A 17,048-nucleotide genomic window follows, 5' to 3' on the forward strand; every position below is an offset into this window, starting at 1 on the left:
GATTCTGCAGAGCCCAGCTTGCAGTGAGAGGACTGCCACACCCGGCTTGGCTGGAGGCTGCACACACTGCTTGATCCCCATTCTTGCAGTGACGGGTGAGGGCCCCAGAGACCCAGCTCTAGCAAAGAGTGAGGAAGGACAGGTCTGCATCTCACCACATCCCCTGCAAGGATAGTAAAGAAGTTCGGGGAGGAGTAAAGGCTCTGAGGGTGCTGGTATCTGGGCTGGGGCTTCCCCATGTTGGGGCTCTAGGGGGAGGGGAATGCTGGTGTCTGGGCTCCGAGTGTGCCCACTGCTTGGCTCCAGGGGACGGAGGTACTGGTCTCTGGGCCGGGGGGTGACCCATGGCTAGGATCTGGGGAAAGGGAATGGTGGTGTCTGGGCTGGGGCTGCCCCGCAGCTAGGCTCTAGGGGGGGATGGGAGTTCAGATGTCGGGGCTCTGAGGGCCCCCCACCCCAGACCCCTCCAGCACTCCCCAACTGGAACTGAGTTGTAGTAGGGGTTTCTTTAATTCTGCTGGTGGGGTAATTGTTTTTTGCTGTTGCCTATATTGTTGACATACTTGTTGACAGCTATGTTGAAATAAATTACGAAAATAATTGAAACTGGGGTGATTATATTGTGTTATTTTGACAAAAATATACAGAATTTTAAAATATTGTGTGTGGATTTTTTAATGTTTTGGCACAGAATTCTGAGAGGAGTACAACATTCCATGGAACAGCTCCACAGCACAGATGTATGTCAGGGCTGGTTAACCAAATAGCTTGATTTCCTGAACTTTCCAAAATGCTTTATAACGAATAAAAAGCTTTTGCTGGAACTGTGCCTCTGTATTAGAACGTGACCTGCTGGCAGTGACCCAGTACTTTAAGAATGTGCAGTCTACTATTTCAAGTTATTAATTGAAACAAGTCTTCTAACAAACTTGCACCAAAGTGCAGTCAGTTCAAAATACTGCTGCTTAAAGTGTAGGTCTCATAGGAAACTTTGAAAAACCTTTCTAAGTTAGTGTTAGGAACATATGGATGGAGACAGGATTTGTGTTCTTCGTTACTGTGTCTGGTTCATGCTACCTATGGCTCAGCTTAAGATCTAGCCAGTTGTTTTTAACAACCATTTCCAAGAGCAACTCACTGTGACATCAAAGGATACGAACTTTAGGCAAGACATTTCCCTAACAACAATAAACCAAAATAGTAAAATCCAAAGAATGCAATGTGTAAATGGATTTGCCTTCCATTTGCTGTTTTCTGGAGGCTTTTACATACCTACCCGCAGTGAACACTGCCTGGTTAGGATTTATGCCCTTAGTTTTGACATTAGCTGATAGTTTTTTATTGCTTGCTTTAAACAAACCAGTTGCCTAATACTGCAATTTGATGGAAAAAACTAGCAATTTTATTTTTTCGAGAATGAAAAAAAAAAAATCAGTAAAGGCAATTTACTGGCTACAAACGTCAGCCACCTGTTAAGAATAAGAATTGCACGTCCTTGTGTCAGGGATTCTAGTTAACAGTGTACATAACAAAACCATGCAACTGAGGATGTTGCCCCTTTTTGCTTCTATTATACTGGATTCAGAGGCAGAGTATTTTGTGCAATCCATATGTGTAAATTTGTGCTGACTAAAGTCTACTGCATCCAAGATGCAAACAGACAATGATCCCAAATGGGGATAAGTTTAGGGGAGGATAACTGTCTAATATACTTTATTTTCAGTGATTCAATAAATCCCCCCAAAGTTTAGTGACTAACTGAATAGTTCCCCATTAAAGATTAGCCTGCATAAGGAAAGAAAAATTGTTATTTTTCAACAAAGCAACTGACCTTCCCATTTACTGGACTGACTTTCTGATGGATCAAACCCTTAAATTACAAAAAAGTAGGCATCACTTGAATGTCATCAGCAAGAAAGGCGTAATGCCACAACTATATTTAAATATAACAAACTAAGCAGCCTTTTGATCATCACACTCTGTTTAGGAAGATGAAGCAAGAACAATTAACTCCACTCTGTTATAGCAATTTTGAAACAAGCTTTAAATATCTGAACACATTAAAAATAAACACATCTTATTTGTGCCAAAGTTTATTTTTCAAAACCTTTCAATAACAAATGAATGAATCTGAGCAACAATCTTAAAAAACCCAAAACAGTTTCGTATGTTGTTAAATTAAGTGCCACAATTAAATGTCAACATAGCCAGTCTTGTGCTTATGCAATGTTTTATTTAGCAGTATTTGTATCTTTAAACCTCCCCCCGCCACTCCCAGTTTCATGGTCAATGGATTGTTTTCCACACATTCTGTATCCATTATTATAAAATGGAAAGGAACTCATTTCAAGAAACAGCCATACAAGAATAAGCCTGTAAAAAACAATCTCCTATATTATAGTAAGCTCCTTTTAAATAAATACCCAATAAAGGCACAAACCTGTTATACATGGGGAAAATGCAACATATAAAATGATGAAAGAGCTATTAAATAAATAATCCCAAATGAATAAATCTGTTCAGCACCTTTTTTTTCGCGCCAGTGCTCTGTATGACGAAATCCCCAGCCAAATGTCAGGTAAAGGATTAGACTTGAAACACAAGGCTATAGGTTTGAGATACTGAAGGAGGATTCCTAATGTACATCATCTTTTTTTCTTTTTAAACTGCACCAGTTATTACAATCTCTTTAAATAAATGCACGAGATACTTGTGGAAAAAAGCTATGCAGTAATGTATTTAGCAATACATGACAATCAAATACATCTTCAGAGTAATAGCAACATAACTTCTCTATTTCTCTACCAATAAATGTATAAATGATAACATGTACAATTTCCATTACTCAAAAATATAATCTTTAAAATGGAAATAAATGACTGGTACACAGTGCCATTAGATGTTATCCTTACGATACAAACTACCCAAAAGAAAAAAGTTTTCCCTTTTATTTACAAATAAAGCACCGATCCACAGTGCATGATACTCTAAAATTGTCACACACCCCTCCCCCCCCCACAGACATCAAAAATCCAGATCTGGACACACCCTGTATTCAATCTTGTAGTAAGAGGTTATTCAACGTTTTACAAAAAGTATGCTCACTATTTTTACCCTACTTTTTCCCCCACACTATGTGCATAGAACTAAAATTTCTCTATTACATAATTCTAGTTGGGAATCTAAATTTAAAGTAGAGAACTTCCTGGAGGCAAATTCATAACCTACGTTAAAGACATTAAAAAGAGATACTTTCAAGTCCAAGAAGCTCAATATTACCACATTCCATCCTACCTCCTGCAATAGATTCTATGGTAGAGTGCCCCATCAGAAAGATATTAACTTGCTTCCCAAAAAAGGGCTGCAATAGTGCTAACATCTCAGCTGTTAGGCAGAATGATAGTCACAAGTGCCACAGGAATACATGATGGAAGTGCATGGCATTCCTCAGATTTCACTGATTTTGAGAGAAACGAGCTGAAGAGCACTAAGAACAGAATGCTTAATCAAAAAAACAGGGTTAGTAGGGGAGCGAATGGACAATGCCATATACATACAAGTCCTTTGTTGTCTTGCTCTTATACCAGCTACTATTTGCACAGTTGCAAGGCCTTTTTTAAAGTCATATGGTCCCCAATAATGGGGATAATTCTGCTTTACAACAAAAAGTGTCTTTCGGAGGATCAAGGGGCAAATACTGAGCCTTAAGAATCTTGACAGTGTCTTGTTTCCTTGCAGTTACATTATTCTTAATTTATGAAACCATATGTTATGGGCTAAAAATGATACTCCAGCATTTTACATGTTAAAATATGTTCACAAGGAAGTTGCTAAAAGCAGTTCTGTACACTTTTGTGAAGTCAGAAATATGCTAAAACCACCATTTCTTCGAAGATAAAACTAAAACAAGATTTTTATGTAAACCCATTAATGCACCAACAAATGCTGTACAAGACTAAAGGGAAGGTAGTTTATAAAATGTTTAAGATGTACACTGTGGCTGTTTTTTCCTTTTTAACACTAAATAAAACTTATCAGACAGTCTGATTACAGGAAAGCTGCCCAAGGAAGTCACTAAAATTTCTCTAGCCAATCAGAAATTTTAAAGTATTTGAGCCTATTTTTGACTGCAGGAAGTACAGAACAAGTACATTCTAGCTAATCAGAATGTAGCTCTTTAATAAAGTTACAGTGAATGTATGCTGTCTGCCTGTTCATTCATTTGAATAATTTAAAATGAATCATAAGAGGGATATAATTTAAAATGGATTTGAACAGGACTACAAAATAATCTGCTACAGGACAAAAAGTCTTGATATTTACTTTACAGTGCAAGACATTACCTGTTCACAACCTCTGAGGATTAACATTACTGCTTAACTATTTTAAAAAACACATACTAGTCTATCACAGGTACTGATCTAAACTGGATTTAAGACAGAAGAATTTGTTGAAGCAAGATCTTTAAATGCTGAGTAAACTCAATGGAATTCATCCCTATATCAAATAAAGTTTGAAACATTACGACTCACTTCAAGTTATGGGTATGTTTCCCCAGCATGTGGAGGGCCACTCTGTGCACTGGAGAATTCAGTGGCTTAAAACTAATTATACAATATTTTTGGTCAACCCAGGAAGAGGGGATTAAAGCCAAAAGCCTTTAAATTCAAATTTCAATATTTAATCATTGTATGTTAGTCCAGTTTATATCTTTGCCAATACATGTCCAGACTTTTGGCTTAATACATCTGTTCCATTTGCAACATTTAATTTCACAGAAAGTTAGTGGTTACAAATTTCAAATACATGTGTCAAAAGGACTTAAAAATTCTCATTTCGTTTGACAAAAAGTATATTTCTTTTATGAAATAAGTATATTTCCCCTTACACTCTTGGCACAAAATTAACAAAAAGATACCTAGAGAAAAGGGTATTATAGAATTTAAGTGCTGTATTTCAAAGGTTTGCTCTAGAAGAATTTGGCAAGATTACTAAATGACATGTTGGCATCTGTAAATTACCCTTAATGATATTATTGCTAACGTAACAGCCCCAAGACAAGACAGTCACTACTATACTGACGTAAATAACAAGGACGCTTATTTTCTTTTTATGATGACCCAGTTTAAGATTATCCCACAGTGAGATTTAAATGATATAATAGCACTCTTCCCTTTTCTTCTATTCTCCCACTAAAGTTCTGGAAACATGTTCTGAATTGTATGTATGTCAAATTACATACTTTTTTCATGCTATCATTTTTATTCTTCAGGTGTTCGAAGATATGAAAGATCAGGCTGTATTTTTTAATCCAACATTCTAAGGTATTTTTATGGAATATTTTATTCAATAAATGTGAAAGTGAATCTTTAATTTTTGAAATCATTTTTGCATATGCGTAGCTAAATTGCAGTAATATTTTTCATAGATTAGATAATGGTTTGCAAGATTTTTTATTATAAAAGAAATGTATGTACATTTCTTAAACAATACAGTATTTCTATTTTGAAAATTCAACAAAAAAGATACTGCAGCATTAAAGAAACGTACTTAAAAGCTAACACATTTACACATTTAAAAATAATTACTTTTTTGCAATTTGTAAGGACTGGATTTGTTGTTGAACAAGTGGCAAAAGCTATAGTCAAGGGCTGGACAATATCATGAATATAATTCCTAGTCCGAAAAGATTTTTTTTTTTTTTTTAAACTGCTAAACTACTCAAATGTGGACATTTCTCCTCTTTAGTGGCCAGCAACAAGATTTGCTAATCCCTCCAATTTGCTGCTACTGGATGTGTCTGCAGTTCTACTGTGACATAAAGGCAACTCCTGCTAGAGCTAAGAATGACGCTGCTATCTGCACAAAAGATACTGTAAGGAAGTGCAACTATCACTATCTGTTTGGAAGCTGCACATGCTATTCTGTAACATACTACTATCTTCTCCTGCTCGGAGACAGATCTCAAGCCTATGCCAAAGTCTGAATCTCTTAGTTGGCAATATAACACACTGTCATAATGCCAATGGACCAGTTTTCCATTAACTGTTTTTATATATAGTTAGTTGATTCACAGCATTTAAAACTCACAGTATAAAATTTGTGAATTATAAGAAGCTATTCTAATATGAGAAAGCTGTCTGATTTCACACAATATTGGCTTTATATGATAATACAAGCATTACTCTATCAGAGTACTTTATTAGAGCATATGACAGTTTTATTGCTCAACTTCATTTGAGTTGTGCCTTGATTACAACAGCCACACAGTTTAGGGAGAAAATAAAATAAATAGAAATATTATGCCCTTAGTCAACTTTCTGCAGGCCATCTGTTGATGAATAAAGCTGCAAAGCTATTATGTAGGTAAGCCCCTCTTCAGAAGGTATAGGTCCTTAAAAGTCAGATTCTTCTCATCTTCTAAAATGACCTTTAGCTTCAAAGATTTTGGTTTTCTACTGAAGCTAGCCTTACAGTCTAAAACCAACGAACAAACATGATTCCATACCATAGTGACTGTTATAAACAAGAATCTCTAAAGCATTGCAATTAGAAGTAATTTTATATTACACAGAGAAAGTGGATGCCCTGCTGAAGACTGCACTGTGAGAACACTGAATTTTCAATCTCTTCTTTTTACCAGTATTTGGTCATCAATGTATCTTGCTGCTTTGGCTGCTCTACATAAACTGTATCTGTAAGATAGAAATTAAAGTTTGTTTGTTTACTCAATGCACTATTTCTACAGAATAAATAATCAATTCACTATCTACAAGCAGAACAATTAACCTTCTGAATGGTTGATTGACAACCGGGATTTATTTGGGGGGGGTGAGGTAGAAGACAGTGCACTACTTATTTGGTTTCTTATGGAGAGTTATTTAAAATCACAAAACGCAAACATTTAGGGTTACAATACAAATAGATGGAGTGAAATTCACAGCTGAGCATGAAATATATGTTCTCCCAATGGAGCACATAAATTAGTGAGAATCTTCTCCCCACATAAAATGTGGTCTTTACACATTTTATCATTCCAACTGTGGGCCCAAACCAGCAGAAGACATCAATTCATTGCCTGCTGTGTTGTGTAAAGCTGAACTCATCCAGGGAACGACTGGCTGGCTAGTCTTAGAAGCCAAATACTGCCCTCACATCTCACCTATGCCTAAAGTTTCTAGGCAAGGATTTTCACAGCAAAGTTGACCAGTAACCTGTGCTCAGTTGTTCTCCATTCATTTACTTCCTCCCTTTCTTCCCCTCCAGGCTGTAGTGCCTACAACGAGTTGCTACACAGATGAGAGTAACCGCTACAAGCATGGAAATAGATGCCTGTAGCCCTAATGAGTTCAGAATTGCAACACTAGCTGGGAAGGAAGAAAGTCCAGTTTTACTTAACGTTGTATTATTTAAGGTATCCTTTTAGATCGCAGTGTTAAATCTTTATGGCAATTTTTTTTTTTTGAACAGCATTAAACCTTAGAGACCTATACAATATGAACAAAAGCTGGACTTGCTTTTTTTAAAGGCACACTATGAGGCCATCAGTGTACGCTGGGATAGTTCACTGAAGTGCATTTGTAATTTAAGGGGCCTAGAAAAAGATACTTGTAAAACTACTGGAATCCCAAGCTTTTCTTTTTTTTTTTAATCATTCCCTTACTCCTAAGACTGGAACTTTTCCTTAATCTTTTAAGTTCACATTGAAAAAAATAATTAAAAAAAAAAGTGTTCACCTGTGTTCCAGGGACAGGCGCAAAGGGATTAGTTGGCCGGAGACCTGGCTGTGTATAAATCATTGGCTGGGGTGCCATTAAAGGAGCAGCACCAATCTGAGGAGGTACCTGTAAGGTATAGAGAAAGACAGGGAAAGAGTTAATGAAAGAAGTATTTTAAACTCAAATTAATCTTGGAAACTTCATATTTAATATTTTGTGCTGTATGTGATATACTGGAAATCAGCACAACAACAGGTATGTAGTCTCAGGTCTTTTAGTTGGTTTATACTCGTTTCTTTACACAAAGAAATTAGCATATTAAAACATGGCAAACAAACAATTAAAATATACAATTACATTCACAAAAGTGTGAAAATACAGTTAACAACAATGAACTCCTTACCATTCCATACACAGGCACTTGAGGTGTAGTCACTGGGTAGGTCATTGGAGCAGGTACCTTTAATAGCAAGAAGAAAAATTATGCTTGAAATTATCTAAAATACAGTTCTACTAGTAACATTTAGTAAGGGACTTTACAAAATATAAAAGTATATTTTGTAAAGTACTTAAAATAGGTTACAAGTTTACAAGAAAGTAACTTACATATCCAGGATAATGTACTCCATTCTGGCATACCAAAAAGGAATAAGGACAGAAAATTATTGAAGTGGTACTGAAACCCGACAACTTAACCCAGGAATGGGTTATGATATAGTACTGAAATTTAGCTATCTCCATGCTTTTCATTGTGAATAGAATATAGTCTTTAACTAGAATGGATAAATGTACAAACAATATAATGCAGTGTGCTATAAAAGCAAAAGCAACTAATTTAACAGGCTGTACCACGTAACTTGGATAGAATTTTCCTTTTCTAACATGCAAAGAATAACTAGTTTCAGGCTAATAATGGAGGCCACATTTGAAATCTTTATTTGCTTTTCAGACCTTCAGGAAACAGGCACAGCATAGTTATTTTAGGAGAAGAGGAGAATAGGCGAGAGCAAGAAAGGCTTGATCACTCATGAAAAGCAGTGAGGAATGAAGAGGAAGGGATGCTCAAGTAGCATAAAAGATTCTTAGCCTAAAGACAGCTTCCATATGTTTTCTGCCCTACAATAAGGAACCAGGTGTCTGAAGCGAGACCAGAAACTGAAGAGCAGGAGCAAGGGGAAGAGGAAATCAGTGCCAGGAACAACCATCTAGGGATTCATTTCTACACAGGGCTACGTCCATGGTCTTGTGGTCCCATTGTGACCTAATGGGAAGTGTGCACACTATTAACAGTTGGTAAGTTATAGTGGATATTAAAATGGAGACTAGAAGATTCCATCTGCATGACAGATATGAAAGAGTATGTGTTTTGTACATGGGCTTGGGGAACACACAGTAGCTCTCCAAATCCCCTTGGCCATTTGATAGGTTTTGATTGTTTTACTTACTAAAATAAACAAACATTCTAGTTCTACTTCTTTAACCAGGGCAGCTATTTCAGGGATACAATTAGCACATTTGTATGCAAGGGTAGGAAGATATTCTGTGTTCCTAAAATGTTCAGGACAAGAATGAATAAATCCAAGAACATCGCCCATTATTGGTTCTACAACAATCAGGCTTTTGCAGATTTTAATAGATCCATAACATCTTTCCATATCTTTTGTTGAACATCCAGAATATTGACAGGAAGTTATTACTGAGAATGACGAAAATGCTTAGAACTACTCCTTGAATTTTTGGGGGTTGCTTTATGAAATGTTTAACTCAGGACTTTCCACTTACTGTTCAGTTCTGGCATAGCTATTTTGCCTCAGCCATTGGATGATTTACAGTCCGTCACAAAGCTTGACCAGATTTAGGTTGGGCATAACAAACCATGAACCGACAAAAATGGGCATTTGCTCATCTTTCCAGGAGTATAATCTATGTATTGAAGGCAAGAGGCATAAAATACATAAACCCCAGAACATTTTCCTTAATACCCAAACCCCCCAAAACAGCCTAAGGCACACAATTTCGAGAAGTATTTAAATAAATAAGGAACCTTGAAGATGGGAGTTAGGCCCTTTTGAAAATTTTATCCAAGACCTGGAATTGTATTTTTTCCTATACAGGCTAAGTATTTCAAATACTCAATAAGAAGAACTTTAATTGATACATTAAAAACATAGAAATGTACTAAATGAAGCAGTGAACTGTCAAATCCCCCTCTCCCAATCTACCCTTGCCTCAATGTCTGTTGCATACTCTCAAGGGATCTGTTGAAACTCAGAAGTTATGTTTCTAAACCATGGATGCAACAGAAACAGATGACAAGTTTAATTAAAGATCAGTCCTAACTATTTCATTCTTCCCTTCATTTTATTAGTTTGTCTAAACAAGGAGGGATAGATATAACCTATGGGTGCTTCGCGCTCTTCGTCTATTGGTTTAACATAGTTGTAACTGAATATTTCAATTTATAATTATTTGGGATTTATTTCTGGCAGTCATATTTCCTCAGTGGTGAGTCAGCTTATTGCCATGTGAGAAACATTTCTAGTATTTATCTGAATAATTAATGCATCCTAGACAGCAATTCGTTTCATTACTGAAGTGCTTTGAGATGTTTAATAAGACTGAGTGCTATACCAAGAACTACACAAAGACGACTATAAAATGCAAAGTATTATCAGCAGTGAAGTAGTTAAACAGCCATGTTGAAACCTGACAGGGACAAAACAAGTGGGAATGGCAATTATTACACGTGAGATGTGTTCTCTCAGGATTCAGAAGCAAGATGGACTAGGTCCCTTCTTAACAAACCTAACTATCCCTTGAGATACGTTTTACCTTAAGATAACTGTACACTCTCCAAAAAGCAAACAAACATTGTTAATTTCTGTCCTTCTCAAAAATGAAAAACTGGAATCTAAGGTTTTTTTAAAATGCCCTTAAATGTAAGTTTTTCAATGGTATGAAGGCAGGCATACTAAAATCAACAGCTAATATTCCTGCAAGTCATAGAATCATGGGACTGGAAGGGACCTCGAGAGATCGTCTAGTGAAGTCCCCTGTACTCATGACAGGATTAAAATGATCATCTAGACATCCCTGACAGGCGTGTCTCTAACCTGTTCTTAAAAATCTCCAATAATGGAGATTGCACAACCTCCCCAGGCAATTTATTCCAGTGCTTAACCACCCTGACAGTTAGGAAGTTTTTCCTAATATGTCCAACCTTAACTGCCCTTGCTGCAATTTAAGCTTCTTGTCCTATCCCTACAGGTTAAGGAAAACAATTTTTCTCCCTCTTCCTTGTCACAACCTTTTATGTACTTGAAAACTTGTGTTCCCCCTCAGTCTTCTCTTCTCCAGACTGAACAAACCCAGTTTTTTCAATTTTACTTCAGATGTAGGGCCCTACTAATTGCATGGCCGTGAAAACCATGTCACAGACCACAAAATCAACCCTCCCCTGTGAAATCTGAGCTCCCCTGCTGCTCGGAACCCAGCTCCGACCTGCTAATGCGGCCACGCTGGGGAAAGACAGGAGTTGTCCTTCCCCTGCACGGCTGTTCTTGGTGGGTAGATCAGACCCACCTCCAGAGGAAGTGCAAAAATGAGGGTGGTATACCCTCACTTCCGCGCTACAGCAGTTCAGGAGCTGGGCTCCAGGCTTCAGTCCCCCCCGGCAACTTCCTCCCGCAGCTCCAGGCATGGCTTCCTCCCGCAGTGGCTTCTGCCGGGCTGGAGGCTTTTGCCCCCAACGGCTGAAGCTGGGGCAGCCCGGGCTCTGAAGCTTCACCACTACCCCTCCAACTGGGGATCGGCCCCCCGCCCCCCCCCAGCCAGAGCTCGGGGCTTCCGCCTCCGTCCTCCCGCCAGGGCTCCAGGCAGCATGGACTCAAAAGCTTCTTCCCCTGCGGCACATACCAGGGCTCAGGGGGAACTCGTAGGAGCTTCTGCCCTGGGGCACCCATTTTTCCTGAGGGGCACCCAAATGTGGCACCCAGAACTGGATACAATACTCCAGTTGAGGTCTTATCAGCGCGAAGAAGAATTACTTCTCATGTCTTGCTTCCAACACTCCTGCTAATACATCCCAGAATGAGGTTTGCTTTTTTTTGCAACAGTGTTACACTGTTGACTCATATTTAGCTTGTGATCCACTATGACCCCCAGATCCCTTTCGGAAGTACTTCATCCTAGGCAGTCATTTCCCATTTTGTATGTGTGCAACTGATTGTTCCTTCCTAATTGGAGTATTTTGCATTTGTCCTTATTGAATTTCATCCTATTTATTTCAGACCATTTCTCCAGTTTGTCCAGATCATTTTGAATTTTCATCCTATCCTCCAAAGCACTTGCAACCCCGCCCAGCTTGGTATCGTCCGCAAACTTTATAAGTGTACTCTCTATGCCATTATCTAAATCACTGATGAAGATATTGAACAGAGCCAGATCCAGAACTGATCCCTGTGGGATACCACTTGATATGCCCTTCCAGCTTGACTGTGAACCACTGATAACTACTCTCTGGGAATGGTTTTCCAACCAGCTATGCACCCATCCTATAGTGGTTCCATCTAGGTTGTATTTCCCGAGTTTATGAGAAGGTCATGTGAGAGTATCAAAAGCCTTACTAAAGTCAAGATATACCACATATACCACTTCCCCCTAATCACAAGGCTTGTTACCCTGTCAAAGAAAGCTATTAGGTTGGTCTGACACAATTTGCTCTTGACAAATCCATGCTGACTGTTACTTATCACCCTATTATCTTCTAAGTTTCTGCGAATAGATGGCTTATTTATTTGCTCCATTATCTTTCCGGGTACTGAAGTTAAGCTGACTGGTCTGTAATTCCCTGGGTTGTCCTTATTTCCCTTTTTATAGATTGGCACTATATTTGCCCTTTTCCAATCCTTTGGAATCTTGCCCATCTTCATGACTTTTCAAAGACAATCGCTAATGGCTCAGACAGCCCCTAAGTCAGCAAGTTGAGTATTCCATGATGTATTTCATCAGGCCCTGGCAACAGGAAGACATCTAACTTGTCTAAATAATTTTGAACTTGTTCTTTCCTTATTTTAGCCTCTGATCCTACCTCATTTTCATTGGAATTCACTGTATTAGTTGTCCAATCACTACTAAACTTTTAGGTGAAAACGGAAACATAAAAATCATTTACAACTTCTGTCATTTTCAGTTATTATTTTTCCCCTTGTCATTGAGTCTTGACAAATCCACTCCCCACTGGCAAGTAGAAGACTTTTCCTGGTTAACAGGGAACTTGCTCACCAGTTTCTTCTGCTGCTAAGCTTTTATTTAAGAAAAGCTTCTAGTCCTTATAGACCTTTCATATTTTAACAAAGGAAACCAATACAGTGGGTCTTCTTGAATCTGTACACAATTTAAAAGAACAGAGTTTTAACTGGACAATCCTAGTCTCAGCACAACCCAAAAAGCCAGGAGTTTCTGAGGCAGAGGAGAAAAAGTTGACTCCCCTTCAAGTCACTGAGTGCGGAGCTGCTCCATAGGCAATTCTCCAGCCTCAACTGGAATAGCCTCTGGGACTTCTTTTTAAAATTCGTATCAGTGGAAAAAGCAGTGTATTTACTTTCATGGTGCACAATTTGAAGTCAGAAATGGAACAAGAACACTTACCATATGTGGAGCAGGAGGAATGGGGGCATGATTCCATGTAGTTGATGTGCTTGTTTTTGCCTGCCAGTTTGTTCCGCCAGTAAGTTTCTTCTCTGTAGGCTGATTCCACTGCATGTCTGACCTAAAAAGAAATTACAGAACTAAGCTTCCCCATGGAGTTAACAGGCTCTTGCATAAAAGTATAACAACTTTGACCGGAAACTGAAAAGAATTTCTATTTATAAGCAGATAATTAAAAATCAGAGGACATGTAAAACTGAACACCACTACAGATGAAAGCTCATGTAGGCACCAGAACTTTACAGAGATTCTGATATAGGAAAATCTCATTTCCACTGCTAACTTATTCCAATTGTCACTTATCTGTGTTCTTGCTCTTATGACAGTTTCCACTGCTTTTGGAGCAAGATGAGATGCAAACTTTCTAAACACCATCTAATGCAATGTAGCTCAATGGTTTCTCAGAGAGCATGTTAGAGAAAATTATTTGCCAGAGCTATTTATTCAGTGGCTCACTTGAATTATGCCTTATCTGACACTAACAAGCAAGGCTGCTCAAAACTCCAAGTCTAATTTAGATACTTAAAAGGATGCCACTGAACCAGTAGGCTACTTCATCCTCATCTTTCTTTTTTCTAAATTCACACAGTATTTTTTTTTTTTTAAAAAACAAGGACTGGATACATGACAGTTCTTCATCTTACAGTGATTTAATTAATCTTACTATCAAATGCAATTTAGAAACGGTCCATATTATGGTTGAAACCCTATTTGTCACAATTATGTTTGAACATGGTTTTTGATAACAAGATTTCCTGATCAATGTAGATGGTATTCAGAACAAAGACCTTAGTTAACCAAAGATCTTAGTGATGGATTATGTTTCTTAGTCTATAGCATGGTTTTATGACAAGGAATTATTTTAAAAAGAAAACATTACTTTTCACACTGCATAATTTTAAGAGCTTAGTCAAGAGTACAAAAAAGAAAATCTTACTTTTTGGAAGGGGTTCCTCCAAAGCCAAGATCTGTAACAAAAAAAGATACCCCCACCCCAAAACATGTTTAATTAGCAAAATATGTTCTCTCTTTAATAGACAAGGAAAAATAAGTTTTAAAAAACCCTCACACTTACTTCCTACTAAGTTAGCAAGTGATGAATCAAGGTCATTTGCTAAAATTTTTCCACTCTGCTGATTGATTAGAACGGCTCTCTGACATTGTGTCGGTACTGTTGGTTGTAATACATCCTCTAGAATAAAAACTGAAAACAGAACATAGAAACAATGTCATTAAAACCACCACATTTTGGCTGATACAGAAAACAGACAAACAAAACTTCCATTCTCCGGAAAGCACTATTCTCATATGACACTACCAGTAGCTTGGGTACAATTTTAACACGCCAAAGAGGTATTCAAGCGGTAAGCAAAATTTAGGTTTATCTTTTTTTTCCCCCCTTGGAATTCTGAATTCTGTGTATAATTCTAATAAAATACTAGAACATGTATGAGTTTCATTTAAAGGGTTACAGGCAGGAATCTTAGAAAGCTCCTACACTAAGATAATTTGATCTCAAAAGATACGTAAACTGAACCATTCCTGACTTTCAGTGAAAAAAAGCTACCTGACAGAGGAGTGTTACAAAATAATCTAAAAGTGTTCTGTCACAACAGCATGGCAACATCATACTTCCTTGGGCAAGTTACTATTAATAGCTTTTGCATATAACTTGTAAAAAATAACCTCTTCACCTTTCAAGAACATATCAAGCTACTAATGACCAGCAGAAACTGTATTAAAATATTTGTGCACAGAATATTACCTTTACCTGGATTTTGGAACTGTTTGCAAGAACTAAATATCATGTCTTATCCCGCAAACACAATAATCATGTTTGAGATAAACATAACATGATTCAAACAGAACTAAAAAGATGACAGCTTTTATGCAACACCACTACAATTCAACTTTAAGCGTTTAAAACAGTTTGATAAACAAACTTACCCATTAACAGACATCCAGTGGGCCACAATGGACAATTGCATTCGAGAGGGAGGGGGAAAGAGAAGAGACATTACACAATGTTTTAGACGAATGAAAGCTAGTTAAGTATTCTATTTTTAAAGTAGAATTCAAACAAGCTAGCTATTATGGAAGTGATTATTTATTAAATTATCAAACCTATGGTTCAATTTATAAGTTCAGTTTTGCATTCTCAGAAGTCATCTTAAGTTTGTTAAGATAAAGATAGTTTTTACCACTTGCAGTCCTGTACTCATTTGCTGTTGACTTTCCTCCAAATACAGCATCAAAATCCACATTAATTATGGAAGAGGTGGTGCTCTGAGGAGCCGAATGAAGAGGAAATCCTAAAATATAAATTTAAAAATTAGATACACAGTAAAGCCATCTGTACTGTCCAAAAAGTTACCATCAATTGCCAAAGGAAAACACACAAGTGTATGTAGGCTTATGACCACTAAATTCATCTTCATGCAAAAAAGAAAGGAAATTTAGATTTGAGAAAAGAGAATAACAAAAACCCTGAAAGTTAATTGTTACCACAGACTTGAAATTTTGTTTCAAGAATAAAAAGGAAGAATCCAGTACCTACCAAATATATAGCTAATCTGGAAACCTCAATTAATACGCAAAAAGAAAAGGAGCACTTGTGGCACCTTAGAGACTAACAAATTTATTTGAGCATAAGCTTTTGTGAGCTACATCCGATGAAGTGTGCTGTAGTTCACGAAAGCTTATGCTCAAATAAATTTGTTAGTCTCTAAGGTGCCACAAGGTCCTCCTTTTCTTTTTGCGGATAAGGACTAACACGGCTGCTACTCTGAAACCTGTCAATTAATATGTTCATTCCTGAATTTTAAAGATTGATGTCCAAAGGAATTTTGAGAGAAAGGCAGTAAAAACCAATGAATGCAGAAATGTTCAGATACTTGATCACATCACATAGAGAAACAAAAATAAACCAGATACTTTCAAATCTAGAAATATAATCAACATTTAAAAAGTGAATATTTACTTGCATTACAAGATCTGAAATTAAAATATAATTATTTGGTTGAAATTATGGCAATCCAAAACAGTTTTTAATTAGGACCGTCAATTAATCGCAGTTAACTCACATGATTAACTAAAAAATTAATCGCGATTAATCGCAGTTTTTAACCATACTGTTAAACGATAGACTATGAAATGAAATTTATTAAATATTTTGGATATTCTTCTACATTTTCATATATATTGTGTTCTATGTTGTAATTGAAATCAAAGTGTATATTATTTATTATAAATATTTGCACTGTAAAAATGATAAAATAGTATTTTTCAATTCACCTCATACAAGTACTGTAGTGCAATCTCTTTGTCATTAAAGTGCAACTTACAAATGTAGATGTTTTTGTTGCATAACTGCAATCAAAAACAAAATAATGTCCACTCAGTCCTAATTCTTGTTCAGCTAATCGCTAAGACAAACAAGTTTGTTTACATTTATAGGAGATAATGGTGCCTGCTTCTTATTTACAATGTCACCAGAAAATGAGAACAGGCATTTGCATGGCTCTTTTGTAGCTGGCATTGCAAGGTATTTACGTGCCAGCTATGCTAAACATTTGTATGCCCCTTCATGCTTCAGCCACCATTCCAGAGGACATGCTTCCA

The 17,048-nt window shown here is 37.1% G+C and overlaps 1 protein-coding gene across 5 annotated transcripts in view; it reads right to left on the reverse strand.

Annotated features, from left to right (window-relative positions):
* Positions 1–2,087: 2,087 nt before the first annotated feature.
* Positions 2,088–17,048, reverse strand: part of LOC141993158 (phosphatidylinositol-binding clathrin assembly protein-like) — a 48,177-nt gene continuing 33,216 nt past the window's right edge. For 3 of the 5 annotated variants that reach the window (XM_074962514.1, XM_074962513.1, XM_074962511.1), the window contains 8 exons: positions 15,629–15,739; positions 14,503–14,619; positions 14,365–14,395; positions 13,368–13,488; positions 8,325–8,348; positions 8,122–8,178; positions 7,737–7,844; positions 2,088–6,695 (listed from right to left, as the gene is read on the reverse strand). In XM_074962514.1, the coding sequence (XP_074818615.1) occupies positions 6,681–6,695; positions 7,737–7,844; positions 8,122–8,178; positions 8,325–8,348; positions 13,368–13,488; positions 14,365–14,395; positions 14,503–14,619; positions 15,629–15,739 (584 nt within the window). In that variant the 3' untranslated portion in view covers positions 2,088–6,680. The remainder of the gene's footprint in view (positions 6,696–7,736; positions 7,845–8,121; positions 8,179–8,324; positions 8,349–13,367; positions 13,489–14,364; positions 14,396–14,502; positions 14,620–15,628; positions 15,740–17,048) is intronic. The other 2 variants (XM_074962515.1, XM_074962512.1) reach the window with 1 other exon arrangement.

The sequence above is a fragment of the Natator depressus genome, chromosome 9 (genome assembly GCF_965152275.1).
Source record: "Natator depressus isolate rNatDep1 chromosome 9, rNatDep2.hap1, whole genome shotgun sequence".
Lineage (NCBI taxonomy): Eukaryota > Metazoa > Chordata > Testudines > Cheloniidae > Natator > Natator depressus.